Below are 25,863 nucleotides of genomic sequence, written 5' to 3' on the forward strand. Positions count from 1 at the left end.
ACAAAAAAAAAATATGACGATCCAACGATCCCATTTATAGCTTGAGATGATGGGGGGAAGAGTAGATAAGCTTTTAAACCTGTATGTAAAGGTTATGTATCCCATATGTGAGAAAAGATTGACAAAAATAAAAAGTTTGTTGTTTTTTTTGGGGGGGGGGGGGGGGGGGGGGTTCCAATCCTGAAGCGCCTAGCGACGGAGACGAGCGCCGGCGAATCGACCATAAGCCCGTAGTCAAGAAGCAACGGTCGACACGTGATCGGACTGCCGAAATAAAAGTTCCTTATTTTGAAGTCGTCAAAGACGTATAAAGGTAAGGCCAGGCAGGAAAAGAATTTAAAATAAAATGCCAAAAATGAAAAAAAGGGAGGAAACAAAAATGACTTTAACGTGAATATAAGTTGGCCGCGAGACAAGAGAATAAGTCGCCGTCTATATATGGTACAAATAATACAAAGTACAGGAGAGGCTTTAGGGAAGCCAGATAGATATGACACAGTCGCACTTGCTGTGTAGGGGCATTTGCTTCTCATCTTTCCTACCATTGAAAAATGACACCATTTGACATCGTCATTGTGGCCTAGCTGCCGGCCAACATCCGTTCCATCCACAATGGTCATTGGACTTGATCGCGATGACTCCTCATTCATTTCTAATATCTTCCTTCCAAACAGCAACAACAACAATGACCAGTTCACAGTTATGTAATAAAACACAGGAAAAATGACGTAGATTTCCATGCAGTGTGCGACTGTGCGGTCATCAAAATAAAACAATGTCCAAAAATACTCATTAGTCATCTAAGCAGTAGCGCCTGAGAAAAATGATAAACAAATTAACGAAAGCAAAGCTAATTTAGCGACAAACTACCGTTCACTTTTTCTTTTCTTTTCTTTTTTCATTTTCTCTTCCGAGTAACAGGAGTGTAGGTGTATACACGTCAGATTGAGTCATCGAGTATAGACGAGAATAATAGACCGCGACGTCATCTAGATGCTGTCCAATTGTGCACACATTCACGTCGTCGACTATATCCAGCGACTACAAATGTTTAGCGGGCTTGAAAAGGTGGGTCGTGGTACACACACACACGGTGTGGTTTTAGATATTCCGCTGTCATCTTGCACCGTGGGTCGTCCGTGGCGAATCACGGTGATCACAGTTGCGTGGCCATGCGAGTGTTTCCGGTCCTCTGTGCTTTATCATCATCCATCGTTGAGCGTTGAAAAGACTCTTGTAGCCCATCACAAATGTATAAAGAGGAGAATAGAGCAGCGGGTGGTGTGTGTATACGTATGTGTATATACAACACACACAACAGTGGAGCACATATATATATACAGTCGTCTAGAGTAGGTATATATACAACCGGAGCACGTATATCTATCTCGTGCCATCTTGGCTGTCACACTATACCAGCAGCAGCCAGATCCTGCACTCATCTATGGTTTCAACAAGAGGCTATATGCACATCTATCGCATCCAGCCGAGCACGGGGAGCTATAGGACATGATGCTATATAGGTTATATATATTTTGTGTATAGCCTATATGTTTGATATGGCATAAAGGAAAGGTGCATGGTTCGTGTGTCTTGGCTTTTTGACTGATGCGGTGGCTTGTATAATATGTTGTCCGTCCGCCAATTTGCGTCCGGATCAAATGAACACAGCCCCGCTGTTGTCATTCAATCTTCCCTTATCTAACATTAATTAGAAAACATTTCCACTCAACTATTATAAGCCAGTATAGATTCTGAACTAAATGTAATATGCTGGTTATTCCAATCTGAATTTGGATCAAAAAGTTGCGCGCTTGACTTTTTGAACCCAACCGAGTCGATGGCGACATCCCTGACAGCCCATTAATGTCGTTTCTACGTCGATGCCTTTCGACTCTATTTTCCGAAGATCGACGGGTCCGACGATATCTTGATACTTTTTAAGATGACAGCAACCATCCATAAAGTGCGTCACCGGTTCTACACTCGATTTCGTTTCACTGATCATATGAGCTGATGACAAGGAGGACGGAGCCGGAACAACAGTGATGATCCCGTCCGATCGTGCGCGATCACGAAGTATTTCTAACCGAAATCGACCGAAAAAACAACACAGCAGCAGCACATGTTCTTTTTTAGAAAATAGCTCTCTATGTGTGTATAGCGGCAAGCCTATTAGCCTGGCTGTCTGGAGATTGCAGATATAATATGTACGAGAAATCAAGGCATCAGCCAGAACAAGAGGAGTCTATATAGACGCCGGGACGCAACACACATATATCGCGCCCCGATTATGTGTGTACACAGCAAGAGAAAGCCGGAAGGAGCAGCACGCTTTTTGCCTGTTGAGTCGTCGGAAATGGCTGTTCTCTTCGTTATCACAGGCGATAGGGGGGGAATGAAAAGCCGCGGGATATAGGCCTACATCTCAATCACGATCTGATTATTATGGAAATTCCTTATGTACTAGTATATATAGATGTAGAGCTAGAATATAACGTTCGTCTGAAATCCAGTGCGCCAAGGAGCCCAACAACAGCAGAAGTTGATGATGAGATCTTGTTTTTTTTCCCCGTTTCGGTTCAAGTGATGAGGAGGAAAAGTCAAGAAAAAGGAAAAAGGAAAGTTGCCCAATCCGAAGCTCGACTGTCGATAAAAGCAAACGATTTAGTGGGCATAATAGGCGATGGGCCACTTCTTCTGCCTCTATTTAAGATGTATACAGTCGTAGATGTAAAAGAGAAGCTGCTGCATGGTCTCTCTCTCTATACACTATATGTATGCATGCTATTATGCACAGCTAAAAAGCAGGAGCTTCCATCCTAACTGGCTCCTCCCTTTCCATCTGAGCGGCTCCGCGCTTTCGAGTTCCGTGTGTGCGCGCCATATAGAGAGGCAGCCGACGGAGGCCAGACTCCATTCACTACCAGTCTCTCGGCCCGTCAGGAGTCGAGTTGTCACACAGCCCAGTGCTTACACATCTATACACCGAGTCGCAGAAGAGAGAGATCAACTTCTCTTGATATATTGATACAGCGCCTCCGTACAAAAACCGTCGCCCCCGATTGAACTGTTAAATCCCAAAAAGCGACACGACGACGTCTGAAGCCGCGAGCGTCGGTAGGCTGCGTGTCGTCGGTACATAGCGCCCACACGCGGAACATCAGCCGCAGCCTTTTTTCTTTTCCCCCGCACAGCACAAGTCAAAAAAGAAAAAGGAAGAAAAAGTTTTGATTCTACAAAATGAAGACGACGACGACGATCTATTTCCTCGCCGTCGGTCTCCTGTTACTCGCCACATCTCCAGCAGGTAATCCATCAGAGGCCATGCAAAATGTTATTTCTGTTTTTCTTTCGAATTGATTCCATCCTTATATGTATTCCGTGGGTTGCGCTCGTTAGATCCGGTCGGGTTCGTATTTAGTATCCGGACTAATTAGACGTTTGACTAATATTGAAACGCGGTCATACATGTTGAACTTTGACGAGTTGTTATAGGTATTCGCCCATATCCGCCAGCGGCGTATAGATATTATGCATATAGAGTGATGCTGGCATTATAGTACCTTAATATACGTACGTAGAATGTTTAATTGCTCGGTAGTGTGGGTGGAATTGGTTGTATCAACAACCCAAGCAGACGGCAACTGCCGCGGCTATATAATACATAAATCTAAGTAGGGCGGAATAAGCGCGCCCGGTATTTCAAATGACGCGGGGGCGATTTTCTCGAGGGCTAACATTCGCTAGCTACTCTCTCTCTGTCTATCCGAGTTACACAAGTATAGATATAACCGGGAGCCTTTGATTGGCGTTGCGGCACCCGTAAATGGTTTCATGCCTCCCCACGAGCCCATCAAAGCTCCTTGCCTGAGTGGCCATCGGCTGTAAGGAATAGCTCCTCTCCGCTCTCTAGTATCACTAGACATCGTCTTAAAAATAAAGGAAAAGTAGAAGAAGAGAAAGAAACAGGCGAAGAAAAAAAGAAGCTAACTGCTGTGCAATATGCGCAGCAGTGGCTAACTTGGGAGGAGATTGAAGGGCTGGACGTGCCTCTCTCCTTGTTCTTCGTAGCAACAGCCGCTTGAACGTTAAGGGAAATCGAGAGGAATAATGCACAAACAAAAGACTGAGCACCGGAAAACTATGCAATACTTTCGTTTAATTAAACGTGAAACAGGACGTGTACTATTATAATACAGCATACAACATAATAATGCAATTGCGTTTGCCATAATCATCAAAGGAAATGACCCTTTTGCAATCTGTATTAGATCGTGACAGGTATAAACAGCGCCGACATGTTTTCGTATATAGTATAGAGGATCAATCAATTTTCAATTGACGCATATAGACGATCGACTTCATGAAGGAGATCATTTTATCAAGATTTCCGATTTATGTTTTGGCGGAAATGGCTCCACCCGACAGGAGGATGATGATTAAAGCCAACCACCCGCTTCTTTGCGCTGCGCCCATATAGATAGCTAGTCTGGCGTATGTACTATACGCTCTGTGTCCGCTTAAAATCGATGACTATTAGATTAGGCAGTGATGGCGAGCTAGGCTGCTATGATACTCCCTATCATCGCATCTCATAACCTTTTCATTTCGCCGCTGATGCGTCGTGGCACTCGGTCGCTGTCTGCACATGTTATTCGGAGCGAAGAATTTTGACCTATTGCCGGTGGCGGGATGATGCAGATGCAGCCAGCCACGATATCCCCATCCACTCAGTCGTGGAAGGATCGGGTGTCGGCCTAATAGAGAGAAATGGGGCGCGTTATGGCGGTTTGCACGCAATATGCCAAACCCAAACGTCTCTCCATTATAGATACATTTGACTGGGACTCGTCTGACTGATGCCGAATGGCCCAATGGCGATCGATGTATACGCTCACCAGTTTTTTTCCTTTTTCTCTTCACCAGCAACACACAAAAAACCGTTTCTCAATACCGACATTCAATAGAGTTTGACAATGATAATCTAATCCATATAGGCAGATGGAAATGAGCCGATTTTGCGTCGAATAAAAGGCCCCATATAGGCGAGAAAGCGCAACTGGAAATTTCAAGTCATTCCCTAATCTTTTCGAGACTCTTTTTATTTTCCCAATTCGATCAGCCACTGCAGGGCAGGATCGCATTCATCTATGCAAATGCTCTAGATATTATATCTATAAGCCTTTATATGACGCTATAATATACATAGTTATTCCGGGATTTGATGAAGGTATATATCAATCAATTCGATCGCAGTCTCTATTCGTCGTGATTCGTGGTCACTTGTACGGCACCTATATATACCGAAATCTGTCGCCGGTATATATAACCTCGTCACTTTCACGCAGGTTATTCCTCTCGTATAAGCCAAGAGCCCAAGACACACTCTATATACTGTTACTCCCTTCCCGTCTCCGCCCATTACACAATAATACCAAAAAAAAAGTCGTCAAAATCCTCGCCGAAATAGAAAGGAATCAATCTCCAACTACCGTTTGTTGCGCTATCGCCAGAGTTCAATCAATCGTGAAGGAGCTAGAGGAGAAAAGAGAGGGGAGTGAGGCGCTTGAAGGGCTCCATTTGATTGATACTGGAGAGTCCTCTCCACTCCTCCGCGCACCATTATACACACTATCAAGTTGAGCGTCGAAAACCACTTCTTCTCTGACGTCGCCAAAGATATCCACGCTAGGAAGGAGAGAGAGAGAGAGGCCTCACTAAACATTTGAACATCTTCTCTCAGACTGAAGAATCTCCGCAAATAGAAAATTGACAACACGCACACAGCAGCAGCGTTTGTTGGTTTGAATTAAAAGGGAAACGCGGGGAATAAAAAAAAAACATTTGTGTCAAAAATGTATACACATCACACAGCATCTCAGCCGGGATACCAATAAATGACGAATTCAAAAAGGTTATACACACATGAGCAAGTCATTTGTTAGCGCGAAGGATAAACGAAAAAAAGGGAAATAAACGAACGATACAAATTTGTTTCGCTCGGCTGGATCGGTGGAATTCCCTTGTAAATAACGAAAAATGTCACACGAATCCTTCCGTGTCTAGCCGTTTGCTTTATTCCCATAATCACAACAAAAGATTCTGTTCCATCTCAAAATGTTTTCAAGAAAAGAAAAGAGAAAAAAATGAAAAATATGACACCGAAAAAGGCAAAAAGGCGCAAGGATGAAAAGCTTTGACAAATCGACGGGCGTCTGTTACACGTTTGAAAGTGATCCTTGCGCCGCGCTGGAAAGAAGAAGAGGAATCTCTAGGATCTATCGGGTGTAACATATTAGAAATCCGCTGAGCGTGTCCTCACCAGCAGCAGCTTCGCGTCACGCGCGCCCCGCATACTAAAATCATCTTTGGCCTCCTCCTCCCGCGGAGCCCAAGCAGCCGCATCTATCTTTCATCATCACCTTCTTCTATCTTCTATTCTTTTCTTTCTTCTTCTTCTTCCTCTCAGCAGCCAGCAGCCGGGAATGTGTGATATATTATACAACTTACGCGCGATGACTTATCAAGCTAAACTGTGAGCAGCAGCAGCATCAGCCACATCAAGGTTGCATTATAAGCCGCAAACAAGGAGCGCAGCGCAGGAGCCATCATCGCACTTCATCCGGGTCGTTAAAACGCGTTCGAAATGACAAAGAGCTTGGCGACGCTATGGTCCTCAAGTTATATACTAAGATACAAAACCAAACAGAGCCGCAAGACTAAAGGAGAAGCTAGATGTGTAATCCTGCAAAAGCCTTCCATCATATTAAAGCAATTGACGAGGATCGCTGTGTATTATTAGAGTCCTCCCAAATGCCAATATCTGTATTAGTTTCTTTGGCTCCCAACTAGCTCTCGTGGGTTAAGGAAAATCAGTTTTTTTTAACGCCGTATACGCGTTACCCGACGGAAATATTGAATGTTTTCTTTTCCACGTAATAATTTGCGCTTGGACTTTGATAAACCTCTCAAGACATCCTAAGACGATAAAAATAAACAGTTATGCAAGTAAATTGCTTAAATACTAGTGAATCATAATAAATTACGTCATGTGGATATAATTCAGTGATCACTTTCTTACAGCTTTCAAAGCAGCTGTCAAGAATTCAAAAACTCATTAGCGCTCGGTACAACATTTTCAGCAGTTCACAGAAAAATGTTTTAGATTTTTGGCTAAATGTTTGTTATGTCCTGTTGTTTGGCTTCGTCCTGCAACAGTCGTCAATCTTCCTCCAGCCTATACGATCAAGTTCCACAGATGATCAAAGGAGTGATCTTTCGATCAAGGGTTTAAAGATGTGATCGCTGCCAAAGCCTTCTAGAACATACGTATTACGTCAATTGAAGAGGATATCGCTGTTGTATTAGTCTTGCCAATGTGTAGCCAGCTTTCTTTTATTGATGTGACAATTCCGGGAAAGAGCAATGAAAAGCCAATAAATAGAAAATCATTGGAGATACGCAATACCCCAAAAAAGAACGTCAACTGCTATAGCGCAATGACCGTGAACCGTCGTCTGCTGCATGCGCTCGTGCGGAATGAGGCTGCTGCTCCTCTTCCTCGACGTGTGTATACCTGTGGACCGGCGAGGCGAACTCAGAGGCCGGGCGGCTCCTCGGTTCACTAGTTCGTGAAATTGGCCGCGATCGACGTTGATACCGTGTGTGTGTCCGAATAGACCGGGAACGGATCGCACATGGAAGAATCGAAATTCGATTGCGCATTCCCTTTTTTTTTATTGCTTGCGTATGGATGACCGCTGCATCCGCACATAATCTCGTAGACTATATAGCCTGTGTCTGCCAGAGTGTGTGTGTATATATATCTACTATATAGTACTATACGCATCCTTTTTGATTTCATCAGGAGTATACTATAGTATATCGACAATTGATTCGGAAAAGCCGCACTCGCAACCGGCCATTCGGAACCATGTCGTTCGGTCTCCGGCATCAGCGCACAGGGAACGCAGATTCTGATTGCCGTCGGAGAACCGCGTCCTCCTTCTTTTGCTGTGCACAAGTAGGAAAAAGAAATAAGAAGGGAGTCTGGGCGATGAAAAGGGAACATGTTGGAGTGGTGCGAGTTGAGAGATAAGTCCCGTCGCCAAGTGCGCAAAAAGAGACGGCCAAAAAGTGGAACCCAAAAAGACCATGGGGATGTAGAGAAATTAAAAGGAAGGGTAGCTAGGTGACTCTTGAGTTCTTGACTTCCAACTACAAAAGTATAGATGAATACTGTGTAAAAATATCGCTAGTATATGAGGGAAATTCACCGCCGGGTCCCAGAACAAAAGAGGGGGGTGATGACCCGATGTTGGCCCCATACCCCAAACGTTGGGTGTACATAATAGCCGACATTAGAGTCTCGTAGTAGAGTATAGAAGTAGGGTAGTAGTAGTATTTATATATATACGTATAAGAAGAGGAGCAGGTCTCAGTGTCCTTGTTATCTTCAAAGATCTTGTTACTCCTCGACTGCCTCTTCTGACTCCTGGCGCTTCTACCACGTCCTTTTTCCAGAAGCTAGCTGGCTATATAGCCCTCTTCTCCTTGCTCTGCTACTCGTTAGGTGTGTACACTCGAGGCATAATACACCAACCTCTAGAGGTTTAGACGGTGGATTCCGTTACAGCCCATTATGAATAGAAGTCTTATTGATCGTCAGAAAAGAAGAGTCTATTATCCATCGTTTCATTGGAGAAACTTTTTCTTCTTCTTCTTCTTCTTCTTGTACGCGGTACCCATCAGTCCGTCTCGTTTGTTGTTCAATTACACGGGGCGCACAGCAGCGCCCAGGTAAAATGGAATGATGTAATTGGCGAATTGAAGCGTGAGCTCTCAATTCCCATGAACGTTTTCAGTATCAAAATTGTTTCTTATCAAATAAAGACGAAATTTTTGTTCCCCGACGCAATTCGTCTGTTTTGAATTGACTATGTTTAAATAACTAAAAAATAAACGAGATCAACGCATGTTGGAAATATAGGCCCCCCTATTAAAGTCAATGGCATTCCAACTTATGTAAACTGAACAGTAAATAGGACGTGTTTGGCTCGAATTTATATATACGCCCGGTGTAGCATACATATTGTTTGACCATGACAACGCAATAGGCTAAACGAAAACGAGGCCGGTACTCCACCCACCCAGTCTTCAACTTCACCTAGCGCATCTCTCTCGCCCTCACAAGATATTATTGTTTTCCCTGGCGACCTGATGGCAGATGGCAACTTGCTTTCTATCTAGCTCCAACTGTGCGTCAGCTCGTTCTGCAGTCGATTAATTATTCAAATGCGATTAGTTTCTCTCCGTGTTTCTCTCTCATCTGGGTGTACACACATGTTCTGTGGCTTATATGTTACGACTAAATGTGTTGCTCTCCCGTGTGCCCATCTATTTGCGCTCGACTGCGACGAATGATGCGAATCTATACATCTTTCAACGATCTATACGTCGTACATGACGTCCAAAACGGTCCAAAATCTAAAACAAAATAAAGTCTAGATATAGGTACTAAGCTCTTTCTGGCTAATATTCTATAGCCTATTATTTTTATCCCGCTCATTCTGAAAGATAAATCTCCTCTCGATAATCTTTTTACGAAACTTTGGCGAAAATGTTTCCTTGTTCCTTTATAGTCTTGTTGCGCAGAATTTCCAAGTATGTAGTGCGCCCCAGTCTTTATTTCATTTTATAGCGACATTTAATTTTAGGTTATAACCTTTTTTTTTTCGAAACAAATGAACCTTCCACCGGAATAAAATGCTTTACAATTTGCTGTACTTTGTGGTTGACGTGCATTGCCATGGAAACCTGTCCCTCGTTTCTTTTGAAGGTGATTCCTTCTACTTTACGACATTGTTTTTACATTAATTGGCCGTCCAAAGGTTTCACCCTTTCTAGTATTTTCATTTATACAATTATACATATTAGACCTACGTTCTACGGTTCTAGAGTCTACAATAATGTGAATACGTACAATCATTTTGTATGGCCGCCGCATGTGTATATACGTATATGATCTATTTCCTTCCTTCTATTGTCGCTGGATTTTTTTTTCTTCGTGAATTTCAAGCGAATTTCAAAGTCTTGAAAAGAAAAGAAATCTAAGAATTGAATACCAAACACAGAAGCGAAAAGTAAAAAAGGAGGCGACGACATCGACAAATGTAAAAGACAATTTCTGTTTGACATTCACAGTGAGCGGCCACTTGGAGCCGGAATTCGTGGACGCAGTACAGAACATCACGGTACCCGTCGGCCGAGACGTCAAGTTCTCCTGTCACGTTCGACACTTGGGCACCAGTTACAAAGTCTCTTTCTCTTTTATTCTTCTTCTTCTTCTGCTCTTTTGACTTTTATATTTCCCTTTTTTCTTTTTGTTAGACATTTTAGACTTTCAACTCGCTCCCCTCCCGTCCGTCCGCCCCCCAGTCCACCCGCCTGTCTATATAGCCTCAAACTGCATGAACCGCGGCCTATATAGACTATTCCCCCTCAATCAAATGATTGACGTTTTAGACTTGGTCATTCTTTGCTGTCGTCGACACTTCATGGGCGTGGGCCCGATTCGAATCTTCTGCCCGCCTGTGCAACTTCTCACTCTGACTCGTTTCTATTCTCTTCCTTTCTCTTCCATCCAAACTATCAAGTCCCCCCGGGAGAGTATACACACAGTATATGTATACACCATACGACACACACACACACACACACTGCTGGGCTGTCCGTCTTTTGTTGAACATTCGAATCAGCTGCCCCACGACTCTCTGCTCCCGCTGTCCTTATTCCTCCCAGCATCAGTCTCCTCTGCCTTGCCCTCTTACGTATATTGCTGAGCAGAGTAGATAACTTAGTTTGCTGCTGCCTTTAACAGAACGCGCATTCGGCTTCTGTCCGGCCAACAGCAGCAGCAGTTCAGCACTTTGCCGGCGCTCTATCCTCAACTCCTTCACGTCTTCCTCGTAGACTCTTATTCTATAGTCGGCCATCAACACTCGCACTCGCGGAAGGGTTTCTCTCTCTTAACAATTTCAAACAGCCCATTATCGGACAGCAGTTTGACAAATCGATGCCCCCCCTCCTTTTAGAGACTCTGCTGTATATATACTACCCATCTCGTATTCCTTGAGCGCTGCTCACTTGATCAATAAGACTATAAGACCAGCTACTTCAAAATTGTTTTATTCCTTTCGTCGATTCAATTTCTTTGTTTGTTTGTTTTTGTTTTTTGTTTCATTTTTCTTGCACTTTCTCTCTTTAAATTGAATGTCGATGGCCAAATTTGATTCAAACTTGAATGTTTCTTATTTGGAACGACGGCGAAACTTTTTTCCATGTAGGTGGCTTGGATTCATTTCGAACGGTCCGCCATATTGACGGTGTACAATCAAGTAATTACGCGAAATCCTCGAGTCGGAGGTAGGCCTATACACATCTGAATGAAATTCCATAACAATTAATGCAACGCGGACTTGTTCTGGCGGTTTCAGTGTCTCACGAGAATCACCGGACGTGGCATTTACACCTGAACGATGTCCAAGAAGCCGATCGAGGACGTTACCTTTGTCAGATCAACACGGCCCAGGCGAAAACCCAGTCGGCTTATCTCAACATCGTCGGTAAGATTTAATCTGATTATTTGTTTATAAAAAAGGCCTTTTCCTTATATTTGAAACGCGCGCCATTTTGGTGACTTTTACCGAAAAATGTCATTTCCGAAATGAATTAAAAATACGACGAATGTGACTACGCACAGTGCCACCGACGATTGAGGACAGCGCCAGCAGCTCGGACGTGATCGTGCGAGAAGGCAGCGACTTGAGCCTTACCTGCCAGGCTCGTGGGTCGCCGACGCCTTCGGTCAAGTGGCGCCGGGAGGACGGCCGCAAAATCTCCACCAACAAGAGCTTCTCCAGTTAGTACTACAAGTTTTTCCCTTTGTTTTTCTTTGTTTGGCCGTATGTTGTTTTGTGTGTGTGCTGTGCTCTTCTGAGACGAGAGTAGACATCTAACCCGCTAATGTCAATCTCCGGCGGTCGAGTTGATGTTGATCAAGATAATGACGTATAATATATGTATTATTAGAGCTGGCCAGATTTTCCAAAGTCTAAAACTAAATGTGTATAACCAGCTGGCTTTATTGATGTAATAATAAGGCACGGAAGTGGAAGGCTCGAGCTTGGAACTGCAGAAAATCAGCCGACTGGATATGGGAGTCTACCTCTGCATCGCCTCCAACGGTGTACCCCCGACGGTCAGCAAGAGGATCTATGTCAGCGTCGACTGTGAGTCTCACATCTCTCATCTCTCTCTCTTATTATTTGCTCAGACATTCAACTTACATTACAGGATTGCTCTCTCTCTCTCTCTATCTCTCGACTCTCTATGTTGACTCTATGTTGACTTTTCGACGCTTTTTATTTGTAAACTCGTCTCGTTGAATAACGTAACTACTAAAGCCGCTTAGCGGCTTGACACACATGTGCCCTGCAGACGCTCATTTTTTTAGCAACAGACGGCCGTGTTTAGTTTTGGGTTTGCTTCTTTCCAAAGGGATTTGTTTGATTTTTGAATGGGAATTTTTTCTTTTGCCCACAACTCACATACACTTTTCACTTTGCAAACGGGAGAGACGCTAGACTAACGGAAGGGAAATAGTTTTTTTGTTCCGTTGGGGTTGATCTGATATGAACATCCGCGGAAGACCGGATGAGACTTGGCGGAAAAGATCAGCGCATTTGGCGGCGAAAAACAAAACAAATGAAAAAAACTTCAAGAGAATTAAGAAAGGCAAAAAGTTGTCGAGTCTAGTTCGTACGGTATTTACCAGGGGCGGAGCAGTGCGGTATTTGAGTTCCGTGGAATCAAATGACGTCCTACTCGGAGAACCAGCTCTAGATATATTTCTGTGTGCGTTATTTTGCCAAAAGGGGCTGCTGGAGATGTATCGTAAACGGGGGCGAATGAAGAGGACGGGCGGAACGGTACGAAAATGGGAGCAGACAGCGACATTGCGCATCACAGTGAATTCGTAATGATCGTATCCCGAGGGCATTTCAAGTTGAACATCCCCAAATCGCAAATGGCATAAGGGAGCTTGCAGACTTAATACGTATTGATTCATTATTATTAAATACTAAATAGTTTGAACTCCCACCTCCTCCTATATTTAATTGCTCTGGCAACTGAGAGTGCCGTCAGACGTTAGATAACGTTGGAAACTGTTGTGTGATAAATTTCTCTCGTCTAACGACTTTGGCTATAAGATACGATGGTTATACGATACCATTTCAATTTTTTTATTTTTTAAATGATGGACAGTCCCGCCGATGGTCTGGGTACCGCAGCAGTTGGTGGGCTCTCCACTGGGCGCCACAGTGACGATTGAATGTTGGCTGGAAGCTCACCCGGCTGCGCTGCACTACTGGGCAAGACCGGACGGCCAAGTCCTTCACGATCCGACAAAGTACAGGATCGAGAGCATCAACGGAGTTACAGCCGCAGTCCAGCAACAGCACATGTCCAACGGAACTCGCTCCTCCTACACGGTCTCCTCCAACAACGGAGGATTTCACGACAAGAAAAGTAAAAATTACAAAAATACGTAGATTATCTCACAATAATAATTAAACTATATATTCTTTATAGAAAACATTGCCGGAGATGCCCCGTTCTCGACTCCCAACATGAACCCCTCGTCTTACATGACCCATTTGAAATTGACCATTCGCCACCTGACCGTCAGAGATTACGGACCGTGAGTTTCTATTTCATTTCCTTTTTTTTTATGTGTCAGCACTTAATTCGATAAGGAAAAATTAACATTGAAATTGAATTTTTTTTTTTTTTCATTCAATGCGGCAATGAATGAAAAGATACCGCTGCGTCGCCAAGAACCCGCGCGGAGAGACGGACGGCACCATCAAGATCTATCGTGAGTTGATTTCATTGACTTTTCGCTCACTCCCCCTCCCCCATCCGCCCATTTAAAATTGAAAACGGACCGTGAAAAAGAGATGGAAACCGATGCGCATTGAGTGACTGACCCTATATAGCGACTGCCTTATACACATACATCACCCAGGGATTTCGAGTCACGCGCCTTTGATTGAAAATCGATCAAGGGCGCGGTTGATATCGGCCGCTTCCGTAAAAAATTGAAGCTCCGCCCAACTGCTGCTGCCCTTCCATCGCATTTCTATAGATATACAGTGAAGTACACTTTCGAGTACATGTGTTGCGCACACATATTTACCGACGTTATACACACACACGCAGCCAGGCCTATATACAAGAACACCATGCACAGATAAACGCGGAGCTTTAACTCTCTCGAGCTGTGCGAAGAAGGTTATTGTCGACAGCAACCAAGTCTCGAGAGGTTGACGTCGTTTCACGGCCTAAAGCGTGTCGAATAGTCGCAGCGGTATAACGAGACTTGACACAGCAAGTCGGAATTGACGTCGCCCGGCCCGGGTAACAGCAGGGGGAGGAGGAGGAAACTCCATCGGCGAACACGTCGGAAGTCTTAAACTCTCTCCATTATAGATGCGCGGGCTGTGTGTATATGTAACGTACGATTACGACTACGTTGTACCACCACACGTCTGCCTGATGTTTGCAGCGGATCGTGAAAATAAAAAAAAGCCAGAAACTACTCTCTCTCTCTCGATTTTCGTATAAAACCGAGCAGCATCCAAAGGTCTTAAGAATCTTCTTCAATAATTCATTGCGATATGTGAATAATGAAGACAAGACGCCGAGGCTGTCTGTACTACTACGGTCGGTGTGTGTCAGGATACAATGGGCCATTCTGATCGCTTCCGACAGCTCATGGGAATCAAAAGAGGATAATATACAACAACAGACAACAGCATCCAGCAGCTAGAGAGAGAAGACCGGATTCCCCGTTTTGAATGCGTGTATACAGCAAGGAGCCAGCTAGCGGAATATTTATCGATTCATCACCGAGAAGAGTGCGCGGATAAGGGCGGCGAAAATAATAAGCGATCCGGGTTTTAAAAAAAAAGCAGCGATTCAATAATTTTTTTGTCGACTGATCCGTCTATCATGTATAAGCCGCTGCATGCGAGCGCTTCTTTTATATAGGCCAATTATATATACGTACGACGATGATCGTAAAAAAAGGTCGCGTCACAGACCGTTAATCGGCCCTTTTGTATTTCTATTGGATTCCAAAATTGATATATTACGAATGTAAATCTACAACATCATCGGGTCTGTGTTAAACTGATCCGCCGACCCTCGGCATTGTCGATGTCAACGCTGCGGCTTGGATCCGATATCTGTAGGGCTAACGAGAGTAACGACCTTATATCGAACGGATATGTCTCTCTCTCTCTGTTCGTACTGGATATACGTCTATACACTATGGGATCTACAGGCCTACATGGACTTTTATTTCCCAATTTCCCCCTTTCGGCCTCCCGGTCTTCCCTTTCAACCGTTACATCCGCCGATTGACGTACGAGGAAATAAAGAAAAAATAAAGAATGGGAGAGGGAAAAAAAAAAGAAAAATTGTTATTGATATCTCTACACACAGGCTCGTTATACGTGTGTACAGCCGCTATCCGATCTCTCTTTCTCCTCCCCCTGTTGACGTCGAGCATATTGATGATGTGTGGATAGGACGGCCTGCTGATTATTACGGCTCTTCATCAAATTCGTCGTAATCGCAATCCAATAGGCTCATTTCCTGATTCACGGGAATATGAAATCGCCGGCGGAAATGTTGATACAAAGATATGAACCAGTTTGGCACATACACACACGTATACACCAACGCATACAAGTTGATAATGTCATGTTTGTTCAACTCTTTAGCCTCTCTTGACATGAGCAGCAGTGTAGAGCCGAGAGTTTCCGTCAAACTGTGTGTCTGAGTGTGTGTATGTATAAACGTCCAGGAATTTCACATAACAGGGTCTTCCTGTTCTTATCACTCTCCCTGTCTGTCTCTTTGTTAACTCTCATTTGCCTTAATTACCACCGTCGCAGCTCGGGCGCAAGTCTATAGGTGGACGCCGGGGTGGAGCGGGAGTTGGGTGGGGGGGGGGGATAGTATGTGTGCAGCAGTGCACGAGCTTCATCATCACACGGCTGATGGAGTGTCTATATACATTGTCTGCGTATAGTCCTATACACACAGACAATCTATCTGTGCAAACTGGGAGGAGGGAGGGAGAGAGGACAAGGGGGGGAAGGTATTTAAGAAGCGCCGAAATCAAAAAATCATTACCAAGTGGAAAGTGTCCAGAGCTCCCAGCCACACACATCATCAAATGAGCAAGAAATTCATTTATAAACTGTTCACCCCAAAAAGGGTATATTCGTATGCATTTGCGATGATGAGACGGAACCGATTCGAATGTCATTTCCGATTTGTAGAATCATCGTTTTGAATGAATGAATAATGGGCCCATTACGTCTGGCTGTTTCGCTGTCGGATGAGGGGTGAAAACAAGCGAGCGGTTCTGCTCATCATTTATTGTAAATTCGCTTCAAACTAGAACAAAAGGACGACGACGACGACGGTATATAAGAGCAATAAACATACGGCTGTCTTGACTAGAGAGTCCGGATCAATCAGCTCCGTCGAGTGTGTCTAAGTTGAGTTTGGCTCATCATTTTCCTGGAACTAAAAACTCGTCGCCCAAGTGGCGCATGTCGTTCAGCCGATCCCTCGGCCGGCAGTAAAGATAGTCGAGCAGAAATTGAGAATCATAATCGATCAACGACGAGAGGTTATATAGTCCCCCCTTGATACGACTGGGAGAGATCTCCCGCTTCCTTCCTTATTTCCTTAATAGCTCGTTGACAATGCGATTAAACAGCGGTCGTTCCATCCTCCGCTTGAAGTGATCCCCGACGATTTATTCCCTGGTACACACGGGAAAATGAGCGCCAACGTAATAGATGTAGTAGACATCCAAGCCAAGCATCTTACGTGCAGCCGTGCCGATTCCGTTTTCTCCCAACTCCGCACCAGGAAAAAAAACAGACGCTGGATATTCATAAGACGGACGTTCTCCGTGAATACAAAAGGGCAATAAGTTTTCTTTTCTTTTTGTTAACATACACACACACAGAGGAGGAAACATGAGGGCTAACAAGAGAGAGAAGAAAGAAGAACTGGTATAAAGAAACAAAAGTGAAGTGGCGACTGAATCAGATTACTCCGTCGTGGCACACAGAAAGACGTGGGGGGAGGTTGCCCAGAGGAACGACGAATTTCCTGGTGGAGAGAGAGGGGGGAGTCGAAAGATAAAGCTCCGAATTCTTCACACTTTTTCAGATGTGAGCGTGCACATCAGTCTAATATATATAAGTCTATAGAGTGGTAGTATCTAGCGTATATCCCGTTGAAGAGTACACCAGAAGACATACGCAAGTGAAAGATATCCATCGCCGAGGAGCGCGCGGGTAGAGGCAAAAGGGCATGACAACATCAGCACGGCTCTCGTTAGTACTCCAGACCTTTGCTGTCGGAATTGAATGTAGAAAGAAGAAGAAGAAGAAGACAAGAGCTGAAAGAAGCCAAAGCAAAAAAGAAAATAATAATAATAAAAAGAGTCAAAAGAAAGATCCTTTGAAAAAGAAGAGGAGCCAAAAAAGAAATAAGAAAAAGTCAAGGAGCTAGAGCTAAAATCTCATTGCGCTTCACGTGAGTCAACTGTCGTTTTGTTTCTCTTGTCTGAATTTCTTTCTTTCTTCCAGCTACATCTAGGAGCCGAAATAAAGCCTTTAGGTTATACCTCTCTACTTCTTTTTTTTTTTCGCTTGCTTTTCTTTTTTATTTTCTTTTCGGTCCGTGTAGGAGGAAGGTTCTTCTGATATTTATTTCGCTTCACTTGGTTCGCAGTCGAGAGAGAGATAGAGAAAGACGAACAGCGCACGGGACTGATATACCAGTCTATAGCGGCGCGCAGCTCCTAATGGGGGCCGACCCATGGGAAGAGCATCCTGCTTGATCGAGTTTAGCTTGCTCCGTCTGCTATATACCGCTCCTTGCGTCCTCCACTTTTTTCTCTTTTCTCTCTCTTTTACCCTCCGGCCCCGCTCGTACCATCTATTATCCATGGCGGGGGGGCTTCTCGGACACAGACAAGAGATCAAGAGCAAAGAGTCAAAAGAGGAAAAGAGACGCCCAGCAAGTGAATCAACTTTTTGTGGCCTAGATATCAATGTAATATAATGGGTCCCGCGCTCTCTTCGCTCCACTATAGAGTGCCGATATACGTAGGCTACTAGGAGCCTGTGACTGTCCATACACAAAGTCACCAGCCTTGTCGAACACAAATAGGTTCGTAATAATAATCCATCAACTTGCTGGATAAGATGGGCGCGAGGAATTGCTCACTAAAAAGGGAATATTACTCTGTCGTTGGTTGGTGGATAATCAGACTAGACTCCCGTTCCGCTTTCCCTTCCGCGTCGGATGACGAATTCTGATTCCGGACCTTACAATACGCAGACTACGCAGTCCATGTCGGGATTTCCGCTGTATAGAAGGCCGAATGCCATTTCCGGGTTCTTCCAACTGTAAAAAAATGAATTATTATTATCGTTATTGGGATCGCAAAAAGAACAACTATGGCAACTGCCGTTACTGCTGTCAAATCATATGAGCTTTTACGTGACATAAAACCATCACTGTAGTTATTTTTTTTTATCTAATAAAAAAAAAATAAACTCACCAATTCAACCGTTTGTTTATACAGAAACTGATCGGACGGGCCACTTGGTGAAAACCGTCCAGCAGACCGGCGAAACGACCAAGAGTGAAGTCTTGACTAGCACAGGTACAGTAAAGAATTAGTCGAAAAATAAAGCTCATAATAAAAACAATTGTGGTTCGTGTCTAATTTATACCAATCTGGTTGTTTAGAATCGACAGAAGATTTACAGACGGGCAAGCAGGTGGCAAACGGCAACAGCGCCGGGACAAAAAGTAGGTTCTATTATATCTTTTCTATTTTCATAATCTCCCCCCAGTTTTCTTGGCTCTTCGCCCACACTGAAAACTCTGTTAAATTTATCAAAACGCTAATGCACACTTCATTAAAACTCCGCCCACGTCCAAAAAGACATGAGCGACGCTCCGCGCGATTCCAGCACCAATCTCTCTCGCCCCGTAAGTCACCAAAAAGAAGTTCCTTCTTCCTCGAGTCAAGGTATACATCAACTGTCAATTAATTAACAATCAAATTATAATAATTAATCCTGTAATCCGGTGATAATAGGTGCGCCGGGAGTGATGACATTCGGGTTATTTCACTTGGCAGTGTTGCTGCTGCTGTGGACCCTCAAGTCATCGCTCAACAGATGAACGGGTTTCCAGCCGGGCCGACCCGAAAGAAAACGGAGAAAAGCGACAGTCTGTCACAAAAGAAGAAGAAGAAGATAAAAAAAAAGTTCCTACACACAATAATAAGTCGGCTGAGCCAAAGTGGCTTGTTTGTTTTGTTACGTTATTTTTTTTTGTTGTATACCAATCTCGACTCTCTGTTGTTTCATCTTCTCGACGAGAGACGGCATCGCGCGATCATCAAACGACAAGTGGATCAATAGAAAACAAAAAAAGAGAAGAAAAAATACAAACAGCAAAGTCACTCCGGCAATCGGTGAATGTTTCCAATGATTGCCGGTCGATTTCGCTTTGTAAATTGTTCATTCATATTTTTACCCCAGACCTTTTTCACTTCACTTTGACTCATCGAAACAAAAAAAAAAAAACTAAAAACTGGATATATAATCCTCCGCCAAAATGAGAAAAGGATAGGCGACGAGGTTGTTGAAAATGTAGGAAGAACTAACAAGTTTAGATCAGATCTTCACGATTCCCTTCTTCCCCCCCCCCTTTCCTTGTTCCGATTCCGGCAGCAAATGTTTATGATACGCAACTCTGGTGCGGACGAGTGACACAGTACTACTAATGTATACACAATGGCAACCAATTAAAAGCTCTCGGCATTTCTCTTCTTCACTGCACTGTCGAGTCGTCATCCTAATCACTATCATCTTTTCAACGAATACCCCAAACTTTTGAAAAGACTGTTGCTGCTGATGTTTCATTCCCCCCCCCCCTCTTTTAGGTTGTTCCATCGAGTTTCTCGCTCATCATCATCGTCTTTGCAGCGTGTTGTTCTTTCTCCCCATTCCTGCATTCATAGTGTATATATTTATACAGAATATATTCGATTCCTAGTTCAGAGAAGCCCGAGACGACCCTCCCCATCGCGTGTACAATAATATGCCAAGGCTGCCGCTATTTCTGTTGCCCGTCTCCTCTTTGTTGATACATCTCTGTTACGTAACATCTTCATCGAATACATTGGAAACTGTCACGACTTTTAAGATTCTCCCATCGTTCAAATCTGGCGGCTGAGAATAGGTCCGAAACAATCGAGTAGTACGACACCCGTCACCGCCAAGTTGTTTCGATCTCAAACGTCAACATTGTTAACGGTATCGCAGGGACCGATGAAGATAACATCCGGATATGAGAACGGAAACAAGGAAAGTGAGAGAAACAGTGAGAGGATATAAACACTCGCCAACCAGATCTAGATGAAGAGCACGTGGAAAAGAAAAACGACTTGACGGAGACTGCGATTTACAGTACGCTTCGATGGACAGGATTTAAAGAAATAAAGGATCATTCTTACCAGTTGCAGCCTGGCAGCTATCCTTTATACGTACTGTACATCAAAATAAAAAAAAACAACGTCTTAAGGTTTGCTGTCAAGAAACTTGTTTAACTTCAAGGTAGGAACAGAACAAATTAATTAGGGAAAAACAGGAGGGAATTTGATCGATCATTGGTAAAACTTAAAATGCGAAATGGTTCTGTGATTAACAAAACGTTTGGAGTTCAAAAATGTCTTTTCACTTGTAGTGGAATTTTGTTTTGATAAGATACTTGATGTTCACCTAAAGCCAAACATCAAAATCAGATTTTGACACAAAAATCGTCATTGTAATGAAGTTGATTACCTGTGCGACATCATAGACAATGTACTCATTGTACAGTAACGACGATCCCTTAACTTTCGTGGCAGCAGGTTTGCCGAGTGGAACTTTGACGTTGCCCAACATCTATTATCGAACGATAAGCTGTTTAGTGCTCCATTCATGTACGAGACCAAAGTTTGAATTAATTACCTTAAATTCATCGGGATTAGGCTCAGTCTTGCCGACTCCGAGAACACTCTGATAATCTTTTTTCAGTTTCTCAATGTAATCGGCTTCCTTGCGCTCGTAACTAATTTAAAAAATCGACATTTCAATTAGAAATTTAGAGGGAGTGTAAGTTACAAAGTTATACCTTTTGCCCAGCGCTACGTCACAGAGTAACAACATACCAACAGGATTGCTCTTTGAAGTGACGCAATAGTTGGCAGACTTTGAAACCATGTCAGCAAAATAAATACCTTTGCCAAACATGTAGCCTAAAAACAACAAAAGCATTAACAAATTTGATCATCGCGATGTAGTTGAGTAGCCAAGAAGAAATTACCAGTGACTGGAGCCTATCGAAATTCACCCAAAATAAAGAAAGGACGATAGTTAATCAAGAAAAAAGTCAAATATATAACAAATAAATATAATTTTACCTCAGGTGGGGCAATACGCAACCCTTGAGATAGGATACCAGCCATATTGGAAACACGAGATCCGTGCCACAAGAGCTTGCGATTGGGTAATTTGGAGAACGGACGGAATCTTTTCGATTCTCCTTTCCGAACCACCTTGAATACCTGGGAAAGAAAACGAAAAGGTTAACTGCTAGTCCTAACGTGAAACTACTTCTCTTCTACTTACTTCTTCCACTTCGAGAGTATATTGAGTATGAGTTGATGCGTGAGTATTCTTTGCATACGTTTGAATAACACTAAATTCTTCGGAAGACTTGTCCAAAACCTAGAGATAATTTAAAATAAGGAATGATACGCAATACAAAACATGAAAGGAATAAATATTGTTACTTCAATTTCAGTGTTAAGCTTCTCATAGTGGGCATCGATGGGATCCTTATCCTTGACAGCATCGCCGGCTTTCAGCAAGCTGAAGGCCACCTCGATTTCCATCAAGCTCTCAAGCATCTCCAGTTTAGACTAGAAAACAAATCGAGATTATACTACATCATGCTGGAAGGACAATGAGTTAATCCATTACCTTAATGATTTCGTTATCGCTAAGAACAGGCGGAGTTTTTCTTCCAAAGTCGTGCGGAATGAGTGTGTAGAACTGATTCGAGATATCGAGGAATTTAGTCTTCGATACATCTTTCGAATCCAACATTTCCTGAGCCTGACTTAAAATCCCGTACGCCTTTTCCAGCTGTTTCTTGCTCAGTTTACCAAGAGGCATCTTGGTTAGATCTAATTCGAATTCTACCATCGTCCGTTTCATGGCTTCGACATCAAATAACATGCAGACCAATTCTTGAATAGATCGGTGAAGCTTCGATGTCGAATTGGCGATCGTCATACGTGAATCTGTTTCTGACTGTAAGTGTGGAAATCACATTTAAAAAAATTGATGTCATTACATAATTTCAAAAAGACACAAGAAAAATAGAAAATACCTCTCCGTAGTCAATATCTAGAGGGTAGAGTTTTCCGGGCTGCTTCTCAAAATTATCTCGATTTTCCCAAAGGTTCCCAGTTTTCTCCTCGTACAGAGCAACAAAATCCTCTATTGCTTCTTGTTTGGTATCCATCTTAGTTAGCTTGGTATCTCCAATCGTTGTACCAACTCGACCCCAAGCACGGAATACATGCCACCTGTCGAATTTAAAAAAAAAAAAAAATTATAGTTGTTATCTACAATTGCCACTGAGGGAAGCGAAGCCAATTTACTTGTTTCCTTTGTCGTGTTCAAGAATTTGAAGTTTGTAGTAAGAATTTCTTCCACCTTGAATGTCAACGATCCCAAGTACAACGCTGTACAGACCATTTTTCGTCTTCAGGACATGTGCTTTATCTTCCAAACCAGAATCGGGATCAACTACCCCTCCTCCTTTAAGTTTCAGCTTCAGTTTATCTGACATGCCTGAACCAGATTTTTCTGCAAACGAAAACACAATTTAGTTACGAGATTCAGCTTCGTTTTTAGCGTGAAATAAATCAACAAATATGTTAGTCGCGTATCTGTCTATGAGGGCAGACTTGGATCCCTTCATAGTCATCAGACGACTCAATTAATTTAGGATTGAGTTGTGACCTTGAACTTGATTTACTTGCAAGTTTAAAGCGTATGACTCCCCCATTGTTATACTACAGTTTTTACTGGGAAACATTAAAAGTAATAAACAGTCCAACCAACCTGAGCCTTTCGATTTTCCAGAAGATTTCGTGGCACCCGACTCGTCCAAACCAAGACGCTTCTCGATCTAGATTTATTACAGTTTAAAAAAAAATCTCAAAAATTAGGGCAATAAAAGAAAAATATTTACACTGTGGCAATCCCATGGTGCGATGTTTTTCTTCGTTATAATGGATGAGGCAGATTCGCCAGTGCTTGCTTTGATTGCATCCAAAAAGCTAAGGTCTACAACATGAATACCGAGTTCAGACGCTTTCTTCAACTTTGAATCCTTTTCTTTTAAATTGTCTGTAAAACAGTAATACCACATATAAAGGCTTAATCTCATAAGAGAAACTACCCACTCAAATTTCTAACCTTTCGTGGAAATTACGGCTGCAATTTTTTCGGTAACGCGCGAACCTACAGAACCTAGTAATTTTTTTATTTCAGCTTCGACTTTTTCTTTAGACTTTTCAAGCTTGGAATCAAGAATGAATTTCAAGCCTTCTAGTGTGGGTGGGCGTTTCGAATCGGATCTAATAGAAAAAGAAAACATTAATAGACAGAACTAGCACGTTATCCAGTTGAGTAAATAGCTACTTTTCTTTTTTCACGTTCACTTCTTCGGTTGGATTCATACGAATAGTGCGAGTTAGCGCTGGGATTACCCTCTGTCCGGGAACATATTTGTACTTTTTCCTATAGAAGAATAAAGTTTAGAAAGTAACTTAATGTATGGCAACAACAGCCTTATTACAAAAATGAGTAATTTTCCGAGAGGTCCGATGGAACTTTGAATGGTTTCCTTTCGGGAGTTGTTGTCGAGTTGGGGCACTTCGTCCAGCCACTCATGTTTCCAGAGCATTGATAACCCATGCCACTCCTGTTGCAGAAGAAGACGAAAATCTATATAGGTAAGGCTTACCGACTTGAAATTTCTATTATTTTAATCACTTGTAGAAAAACTGTCCACTTTTGCATTCATTGCATGGAAGCAAAGCTCCAAACGCCATTACATCGGCAAGAAGGTCCAACATCTAAAAAGATAAATAGCTGCATATAGTTTAACTATGCGACATATTGATTAACACTCAGAAGAAAATAAAAATATTAATAAAAAGTGCAAGTACTTCAGATGTTCCAGAAGGAATTTGCTGATCATTGTATTCCAGCAGAATCTGGAGTTCTTGTTTTGTCAGAGATTCCAACTGGTCTCTGTATTTAAACTGAATTTTATTTTGCTTCTTGATCTCTTCCTTGAGCTGTTCATTTTCTTTTTCTTCTTTCTTTATCTTCTTTGCATCCGAAGGTCCGTCGACAGCATCCCCGTCAACTTTTCGTTTGCTGAAAAAAGAAACCGTTATAATACATGATTTTCCAAATTTCGATTCTTGTCAATACTTAGCGGAAAGAGCAGGGAGTTCTTTTGAGAGAACTTTTTTGTCGTCGGCAGTTAGATCTTTAAATCCAGGGATTGTATCCACTCCGCTAACAAATTCTAATTCTTCTCGTCGCTCTTTAAAACATTTGACGTGGTACCACATATCCAACATTTGTCCATGTCTCATGCCTCCTTTGGTGTCGTATCCTTTCTTTGATATCCTCAATTCATCCTACAATTTGAACATTATAGACATGTTTGAACATGGATCGTCTTAGAACTTGCACTTAATGATTATAATACTTTTGCAATTTTTTCTAAGCAGCCTCGACATGCAGCTCTCCCAGATTTTGCATACTCAATTAGAAAATCAGAAAAGGGTTCAGCAACTTTAGCTGTTTTCCCCTTGCCTTTTCCTTTTTTACTTGGTTCAGCAATCCCACCTTCACTGATTTCTTTGGAAAAAGGAAATAGTTAGAAATCAACTAAATACAATGTATAGCAATATTAGTAATGTTTTACTTTTGAGCATCTGATTAATTTTCTCTTGATCTTCCCAGCGCAATTGATCAAAATGTTCAATGTCACCAGCTGATTTGGGCCGTTGCCTTTCAAAAAAGCAATCAAAGTGGTACCACGAAACCATTTTTCCATCAAATTTGGCAGCCTAAAACAACAATACTGTACTAGAGTACAAAGTCCTGAACCAAACAATAAAAAATTAAATGTTACCTGAAAGATTACAGCAAGTCGTAGAGTGCCTTGAGGAATGTTTTCTTTGCATTTCTTGCAACTAGCTCGACCCGTCTTTGCATATTCTGCTCGAAAAGGTAAATCATCCGCCATCGTTTTCTTCTGAAAATGAACGTCCCACGATTTCTGGGATTTCGGAAAAATCACAAAAAATCCGCAATTAGCATTAGCAGTTCATAATTTTAAATGAGATTGAAATGGGCCATACCTATATATTCCAGTGCACTCAGATAGTTTGAATTCTTGATTCTTTTAACACAATCTTTTCCACTACTTCGAGTACAACGTCCTCCAAACTTCGCAGTTCGCAGCCGACAGAGTTGGGCACGTTTTTAGGTAACAGTAGAATTTCGAGATGGCGCGCTAGGAACAAAACAGTGTTGTCAG

At 42.7% G+C, this 25,863-nt stretch overlaps 2 protein-coding genes across 2 annotated transcripts; one reads left to right on the forward strand and one right to left on the reverse strand.

Moving 5' to 3' along the window:
* The first annotated feature begins 2,941 nt into the window (after nucleotides 1-2,941).
* LOC124320904 (lachesin-like) lies at nucleotides 2,942-20,898 on the forward strand. The gene is made up of 13 exons (XM_046783808.1): nucleotides 2,942-3,310; nucleotides 10,207-10,319; nucleotides 11,349-11,427; nucleotides 11,499-11,627; nucleotides 11,765-11,923; nucleotides 12,165-12,293; nucleotides 13,330-13,593; nucleotides 13,657-13,765; nucleotides 13,884-13,942; nucleotides 18,752-18,832; nucleotides 18,919-18,981; nucleotides 19,118-19,204; nucleotides 19,274-20,898. The coding sequence occupies exons 1-13, from the start codon at nucleotides 3,244-3,246 to the stop codon at nucleotides 19,357-19,359; spliced, it is 1,425 nt and encodes a 474-aa protein (XP_046639764.1). The 5' UTR covers nucleotides 2,942-3,243; the 3' UTR covers nucleotides 19,360-20,898.
* LOC124320903 (poly [ADP-ribose] polymerase 1-like) lies at nucleotides 20,768-25,830 on the reverse strand. Its single transcript, XM_046783807.1, has 23 exons — nucleotides 25,685-25,830; nucleotides 25,456-25,602; nucleotides 25,246-25,390; nucleotides 25,027-25,178; nucleotides 24,744-24,955; nucleotides 24,473-24,686; nucleotides 24,297-24,379; nucleotides 24,100-24,225; nucleotides 23,943-24,041; nucleotides 23,718-23,878; nucleotides 23,491-23,648; nucleotides 23,361-23,427; nucleotides 22,895-23,102; nucleotides 22,621-22,819; nucleotides 22,209-22,541; nucleotides 22,019-22,147; nucleotides 21,855-21,953; nucleotides 21,647-21,790; nucleotides 21,550-21,562; nucleotides 21,358-21,481; nucleotides 21,195-21,294; nucleotides 21,027-21,128; nucleotides 20,768-20,963 (listed from the first exon to the last, which is right to left on the reverse strand). Exons 2-23 carry the CDS (start codon nucleotides 25,567-25,569, stop codon nucleotides 20,919-20,921), a joined length of 3,027 nt encoding a protein of 1,008 aa, XP_046639763.1. The 5' UTR covers nucleotides 25,570-25,602; nucleotides 25,685-25,830; the 3' UTR covers nucleotides 20,768-20,918.
* Between the last annotated feature and the right edge of the window lie 33 nt (nucleotides 25,831-25,863).

Source organism: Daphnia pulicaria, chromosome 1 (genome assembly GCF_021234035.1).
Source record: "Daphnia pulicaria isolate SC F1-1A chromosome 1, SC_F0-13Bv2, whole genome shotgun sequence".
NCBI classification, from domain to species: domain Eukaryota; kingdom Metazoa; phylum Arthropoda; class Branchiopoda; order Diplostraca; family Daphniidae; genus Daphnia; species Daphnia pulicaria.